General features: G+C 40.5%; 1 protein-coding gene across 1 annotated transcript in view; it reads left to right on the forward strand.

Annotated features, from left to right (window-relative positions):
* VSIG1 (V-set and immunoglobulin domain containing 1) overlaps positions 1–8,075 on the forward strand; it is a 31,689-nt gene that overhangs the window by 16,678 nt on the left and 6,936 nt on the right. The window contains exon 3 of the mRNA XM_017546465.2: positions 5,306–5,504. Coding sequence (XP_017401954.1) covers positions 5,306–5,504 — 199 coding nt within the window. The remainder of the gene's footprint in view (positions 1–5,305; positions 5,505–8,075) is intronic.

The raw sequence follows: 8,075 nt of genomic DNA on the forward strand, positions 1-8,075 counted from the left end.
ATGTTGTCTCTTACTGACTATCCCCTCTGGCGAATAGGCACTGAAGTATCCCACAAGTCTTCCCACAAAGAAGGCCAGGATATTCATCAGCATGGTCCTTCTCTCAGAGAAACACTTCTCTCAGAAAATATGAACAGCTTTAGATAGTCAATCCCTTAACAGGGAATCTCAGCTGAAAAATCTAGGGGAGGTATGAGCAGACTAACATGGAAATTTGGGGTGGTCTGGTGGTCTGGTACCTTTCAGGTCACACAGATGGCCTCATCTTCCATACAGCCTGTTAATGCTAAAACCACAGAGACCTTACCTGTCCATGAACAGAGCATGCATTGATTCTGCTTAGCATGAATCTCTCAGACAATACTTATTCTTCACAAATGTTCATAGTGAAGAACACCCTTTGCCAGACTCATAAACCACTTGGACTACTTCTTTCCAAGGACCTAGTGTTCTTATGTTCTCTGGCTTCTCAGATTTTACAACCTGGCCTGTTCTCTCCAGGTAGTATTGTATTAAATGCTTTTTGAATGTCAGTAGGGGAGGTGTTCCATCTCCTCAGGGATATTTGAAAATGGAGGAGGTGTTGGTTTGATTCTTATGACCGGGAGTCATTAATGACATTAGTGGGTGGTGGCTATGTCCTGAAATACATATGTCCTGAAATGCAGATGCTGAATGTCCTGAATACATAGGACAGAGCCACACAACAAAGAGTTGTCTGCCCAAAATGCCAATGTCACCCCTACTGAGAAATACTTCAAGTTCTTCCCACTCCACCATCAAATGTATGTATTGTGTCCCATTCACTTTCTGCTAAGTCTAATAAATTAATCTAATGATAAGGTGTTAGGGACTAATGATAGCGTATTTTGTTCTCTTCTAAAGAACATATTGAATCAGGGACCTTCCATGCCTTCTTCCAAAAGAAGCAACTCAAATGGTAGATATTCAGGCAAATGGAAGGTTGGAAAGACAGTGGTTTGGAAGCAAGAGAGTCTTTCTTTTGGTATCCTATTTCTTCCATGTGCTATCCTGCCCCTGAATATAGTCCAAAGAAAATTCTGAGCTTGTGGCCATTGCCACCTTATACCTACACACCCCTCCCTTACTCCATGTCTGGACCCTCTATCAAAAGTACAAGAAAGTAAGAAGCTGGAAAGGAAAGAATGCGTGGTTGCTGTGGACATCCATGCCCTCCACATTCCCCGAAGGAACCTGCAAAAGCAGCTCTGGGAGCTAACTCAGACTCAAACAGAAAGCAGACTGAATTCCTTCAACCCTTCTTGTTTATATTCTGTGCTTCTAGTTAGAGAGCAGTGTCACTAAGCTGAGGAAAAAGTCTTTTAGGACAAATCTGGTTCCCAGCTGCACGGCCTTGTGTGAATAGGAACTTGGCACAGTAGGACAGGAAAGGCTGCTCTGCAAAGAACTGAGGGGCCTGCAATTGCAGCTGGCAAATGTTGAGGGCATCATGTGGTGAACACACTCAGCATGGGAAGCATCATGCCAGTAAATAGCAGCAATTGGCAGGAGAAACGTTGGGCTGGAGCAGGGAATGGAATGGCCCCAAAAGGGGAAGGTTGCCCAGGAATCATCTTTTTCGTCTTAAGAAGGACTATGAGTACCATCGTAATATATTCAGTGGGAATCAGGAGGTCTGGATTCCAGGTCTGACTGTAAATTGTGTGACCTTGGGAAAATTGCTCCCTCTTTTGAGGCCTTGGTGCCCTTTTTGTATTAGAAGAGGATGAATTTGAGTTTGCTGACCGGAGGCCTCTGGGTCAGATTCAGCCAATGGATGTATTTCAGTCAGTCTGCCCAGTATTTTGCTTGTTTGTCTCAACATTTTTAATGCCTTGTTTGCATTGACTTTTCAGTTCCCTGCAGTCCCCATATCTGTTATGATCTTACCACCAGCCCCTCCCAGCCATTTCCCATATTTCCAATATCTATCGAGCTCCTGAAGGTCCCTTAACCTTAGAAACCACAAACCAAGCTCTCTCACAAGGATCTTGTAATTGATGTACAACTGTGACTGTATCCATCAGCCTCTAGCGTCACCCAGGGGGCAGGAAGAGAGGACCTTGAGAGAAAGCAGCGCAGTCTCCCATAAACCCAAGTGCAAAGTGCAAGTGAATAAAAAATTAGCAAGCACCCCTGATGGAAACACTGGGATGGATTTTCTTAAAAAATTACCTCCTCCCCTCCCCCACCCAAAGATGTGGCCTATTGAACATCCGGGGCTTTTTCTGGACTTCCATTGCGTTGATGTCTAAATTGATAATATTCTTTCTTTTAAAAGCACACAAGCCGCACAGAATCATAGGCCTGGCCTTGGCCACCGTTCAGCTTTGATTTTTAAAAGGGTTATTCTTTTATGAAAAATGGAATCAAGTTGTAGTCCTTCCTATATGATTAGATAAGAAGTTTCAGGAAAACACTTCTTTTTTTTCTTTACAAGGGCAGTGTGACTGTGTGGAATTCCCCCTAACAGAAAGCCCCTCCATGTATGTGTCTGGCTGCTATCTAGCCCCAGGCGCTTTCCTTCTCACACAGAACTGTGAAGCCAAAGCCTTGCCTCTTTTAGGTCTCCATTCTTAGCCCTCACTGCCCACATTTCTGTCTCTAATACCTTTTAGTGTCAATCGTGAGAAGGCAAAATGTATTAGACTACAGCCTGACGAGCTAGCATAGAAGAGGCAGTAAAGGTCTTTTTCATAGGTAAAGGTCCAGGGCCTCATTGCTTATATGCTTATTTGACCTTGACTTATATCCAACTGTGGAACTTTTACAGTGGCTTCTTTTCATATCCTAATTCTGGCCTAAAACACACTGTTTTGGCCTCATGATCTCTACAGAAATAAGGTCCTTTTCACCTGGCTCCTCTGGGACTTGCTGTGGGCCTCAGGCAGGACTGATGTTGTATCTCATTGTGATGTCATCAAGCATCAGCATAAAACAGGGCTGATGTTTTACACTGTCCACAGTCTTCTTGGGAGGAGGGGACGTGGCCAGATGTTGAGGCTGTAAAAGGCTCTTTTGATGGACAACAGACTAAACTCCAGGTAAGAAAAATACAGGACCTCAAACTGTCAATTAGAAAGTAAATAAGCCCATGCTACCTCGTGAAATTGAAAGCCTAATAGTGTGAGTGTCAACTCAAATGACAGTAATCCTCTGATGAGTTGAACCTCTTTCTGTCCCACTTGTATACCTTGACTTAATTCTGGCTTTCTGGTTTGGAAGCCAAACAAGACCATTCTGGGGCAAGAGTTTGTGATTTCAGTAGGTGTGAATGAATGAATTATAAATGGCTGCATTTGTAATGTAGGCAAGGAAGCACATTCATGTTAGAAAAAGCTGGGGAGAGAAACAGTTTTCTCTGTAAATGTTCTCTTTTCCTGGGATTTTCCCTCAAAATCCAACTTTCTGCCTTACTTTTAAAATATATTGACTTTCTGCTTAAAGGAGAATACATTTGAATTCATCAATGCAATATCATCTGGTTTTCTAATTGCTTTCCCTCTTTTATTGCCCTATCAAGGTAGAGCTCACAGTACAAGGAATTAGGAAAATTGGATTCCAAATCTGTCTCAACTGTCAATTTTGTATCTTTTATTTTTTTATTTAATTAATTAATTAATTTTCCCTCTGTCAACCGCCGCTGTGCCAGCTCCTGCATCATGTCTTTTATTTTTTAACCTCTCTGGGCTTTGGTTTCTAAAGTGAGGGAAGATAATTAAATGAACTGTAAGGGCTTCCAGTAGATTTTATGAAAACATTAGTCTCGCCAGACTAGGACAATATAATTTATTGAACAATAACAGTCACTTGAGTAACATACAATTACGTGAAACTAACAAAGTGTATACATAGAAGGTGTGTATTATGAAGGGACCTCAGGAATTACCTAGTCCAGTGATTCCCTAGCTTCAATCATTCATGTAGCATCTCCCTGATTTTTGTTATATTTGTGTGTCACCAGCACTATTTATTATTTAATGTTATTTTCTGTATTGACTTGGTTTCTTAATATCTTAAAAAATATCTACCTTAATCTACCCTAAGCAACAATATTCAGGAAGTCATAAATTTAAGGTGTTAGATATTTATCTTTCTAATACACATGCAAATTTGTAAGTTTTCATTTATGTACTACCTAAAATCAACTTAAATACCTATACTTGGTAAATACATATCATACTTTGGAAGACATTACTCTGTTTTCTCATTCAGATGTGGAAAGTAAAGGCTGGAGAGATTAAATACCTTTGTTTCTTATCTAAAACCAGGTTGCCATGGAGGCATGACTAGAGGCCACCTCCCCTAACTATGTCACAGTGAGAGGCAGAGCTGTGGCTAACTCAGGCCACCTGACCCCTACACCATAAATAGATCATAATGGCAACTGTGGGAGCAGCATGAAATTCACCACATCATGCTGCTCCCACAGTTGCCATTATGATCTAACTATGCTTTCTAATAGAGATAGGACTAGAATCCAGATCTTAAGTTTTATAAGTTATAATAATAATAAATGAGTCCTTGTGGCTTAGATGGGTCATTTAATCTCTCTGGGTCTGAGTTGCCTTATTTGTTTAAATGACAGAAGAATTCCAGTTCTGCCTCCTGCCACATGGGGAGAAAGATGGTAGCTATCAATGGCTGAGCACTTCTGAGGTCCTTTACTAGATTTCGTGGTTTCATCCTCACAACACCTCTTTAAAGGGATGGGACCAGATGATTTCTAAGACACTTTTCTGCTTTGCTTCTAATAAACAAAACAAACCCAAGTTTGCCTATCCAAAAGAGTAGATGTGTCTGAAAGGAGCATGAACATTTGAACATTTAAGGAAACCAAATAGTCTCACTGGGTAAGGTAAATTAAAAATTTTAAAAGTTTACGAAACGTAAAAAAAAAAAAAAAATGATGGTTTTGGTTTCCCATCAGACATTTGTGTTCTATATAATGAGTTTCTCTCAGGTATAGCCATTAAGTGAGCATCTTGATATCCTAGCCCAAGCTTAGGTGTTGAATCCTGTCAGCTCCAGCTGCCTCCTCCTCTGTAAGATAGGCATACTAATCTCTGCCCTGATGACATCACAGAGCTGCTCTGAGGATCAAATGCACAGCTGTGAGCAAACTAAAGTGCCCCACAGAGTTGAGAAATCTTGGCCACAGGGACCTAGTGGGGGGAAGATGCTGCTTCTTTATCAAAGGTAATGTGTTTAGAAGAAGCTTTCAGGTAGCTTATCCCAGTCTTGGACACTCTCCAGTTCTCATTTCTGTTATTTTTCTGTCTAGATTTACTTTTCTCAAGGTGGACAAGCTGTTGACATCGGGCAATTTAAAGATCGAATTATAGGGTCCAACGATCCAGGTAACGCATCTATCACTATCTCACATATACAGCCAGCAGACAGTGGAATTTACATCTGCGATGTTAACAACCCTCCAGACTTTTTCGGCCAAAACCAAGGTGTCCTCAACGTCACTGTGTTAGGTATGAGCATTTTTTTCTGCCTTTTCTTTTCTTGGAACAAGTTAAGACACTGAGTGAACCAGGGCAGTGAATTATGATGCCAATTAAGTCTCTGTAGGTAAATATACTCCCTAATCCTTTCATTATCAGGGAAATAGAGACAAGACACCAGCCCAACCCATATAGTAACACTGGAAACTCACTCATCAAACATGCAGAAACAATTGTGCAAAAGGGCTGCAAAAATGACAGCAGTAGATGACCCAACCTCCAGGGATCTCTATCTCTGAGGAATGGAACGAGAATAGATGGGACAACCCACTGTCCCACAAAATGATCACTAGCAACTCTTTCAGAGGAAACCTCCATTTAAAGCCAGAGCTACCTGGGAGAGAATACTGTCAACTTATTCCTTTTAGGCAGGAGAGTGCCTTTTAAAAATGCTAATACTATTTGGAAAAAGGACTACACATTAATCTAGTGTAGAGAATCAAGGTATCTACATACAAATATTCATTATAGGATATTGAACAAGCCATATCTGCTCTTAAAATGAATTTAGGGTCTCAATTGTTCAGTATTTATTGAGTTACAGTGATGGAGGTGTTGTTTTTGCCCTTGGAGAGCTTCCAGTTTTGGCCATTTCTAGAAGTCCTTCCATCCTCTGTCTGAGAGGACAATGAGGGCTAAGCTCCCATCTGCAGTCTAGGATCGGGAAGTATCAAAGCAAGGGATGAAAGGGCTGCCAATCCTCAACTCTTACAGACAGACCAGTGGAGACGAGCATTTTCCCACTTCTAGTTAGCCCCAAATGGAGCTGACCTAGTCATTGCTCCTCTCAAGCTGTGTGCATATATCACAAGAAAGGAGGAACTAGATTGTGCAACTCATTCCCGGTTTTTGCAGTAATTTAGTTCAAGTCCTGGTGTCCAGCTTTGTGATGAAACACCCCCATTTAATTTTCTGTTCAAATTTTTCTATTCTGCTGTAAAGGCTATAAAATAGCCATCCTTTTTAAAAGGTGGTATCTAAATCTAGTGATAGCTCCAATGGACTTCTGGCTAAATAGCTTAGTTTAGGATAGGCAAATCCAACAAGTTATTCCTACCTGAGAAAATCCTTGGTAAGAAAGAGAGAATAAAGGACTAAGTAGAAGGATACTTCATTTAATTAAAAGACACTTTTTTAAAAAAAAAAAAAGATAGGGCTAGTGAAATGTTTCAGAATTATAGCTATATGCATCCATCTTCTTGTACCTGTGTACAGATAATGAGAGCCTGGGATGGCTGAGCTGAGCAGAAGTCAATGGGAGATTAGTAGCAGGAATTAGACCTGCTGTGGCCAACAGAAATTCCAGGTGCTAGGCCCTATTATGTTATTGTATTTAATCTTTGGACCAGCCAGAGGTTAGATAATCTCCTAGTCACATTTTACAGATGAGTCAACTGAGGTTTGGCTAAGTTTGGTAACTTGCCTACACAGATCCAGGGTAGAGTTACAGAGCCAGTATTCTGTGTGGACACAGAGCTGTTCCCCTAAACACTGTTTCTCAGGTAAGAGCTGCAGGGTTGAACAGTATGACACATTTCATATCCAACTCATCTAAATTAGAGAACCTAAGCCTTTGAAGGGTTCTAGAGCCAAATGAAGATAAGGATGGTGAGTTGGAAAGTATAGAAATTTATACCATTATCTGTATATAAGATAGATATATAAGGTGTATAAGATAGATATATAGTTATAAAATAAATATCTAAGATAGATAAGAGATATAAGATAAATATGTAGATATTATATATAAGATAAATGCATAAGATACATAAGATAGAATAAACTGTGCAAAGCAAGATGAATGAGGAGATTCAGATTCCCAGCTTCCCACAGGACTTCTCCCCTGATGTGTTTTCATGAGCAGCTAAAACTCTATGTCCCAAACTGACCTCATTAGTACCCCTTGCTCCTTGTCATCTCTTCTCCTAAAACCTGCTCCTCCTGCTGTGGTCTTGGAGGCCTCTTACCCTCTCTAAAGTCATCTGTCGTCCCTCTCCCACACCACTTTACAACTGTGTCAAAGTTGCTTTTGAATTCCTGGTGCCTAGTTCCATGCCAGACCCACAGAAGGCATGGTTTCTTGCTGAGTGAAGGATGAACAAAGATTTCAGTGCTGGGTAGTGTGCATCCCCAAAATGGGCTTCCCCTACTGACGATGCACACAGGCAAATTCAAACTTTTCAACTGTTTTGTGTCACCCACAGATGAATAAATGCAAAAAAGGAAAGACTCATAAGAGAAAAGAGAAATACAGCATTAACAAAATGTTTTTAAAATAATAAATAATAGGTTATTTCAGAGTATTTAAGGAATCTATTTTTCTTTAAAACTATGCTTTTAAAGTATAAACTATGCTCCTGGTCGTTCAGTATTTGCTTATATTTAGCTGTTTTAAAAAAGGCATATTTTAAGACATAATGCGGAAGTTCATGGTTATAAATCTCTGGAGGAGGCAGAGGAGTCACTATTTGAATCTTGATGATCTGTTGACTACAAGTGCCCTGCACCTGAAGTGAAGTGCTCTACTGTCACCTGGTGGTG

Source organism: Cebus imitator, unplaced genomic scaffold (genome assembly GCF_001604975.1).
Source record: "Cebus imitator isolate Cc_AM_T3 unplaced genomic scaffold, Cebus_imitator-1.0 Scaffold189, whole genome shotgun sequence".
Lineage (NCBI taxonomy): Eukaryota > Metazoa > Chordata > Mammalia > Primates > Cebidae > Cebus > Cebus imitator.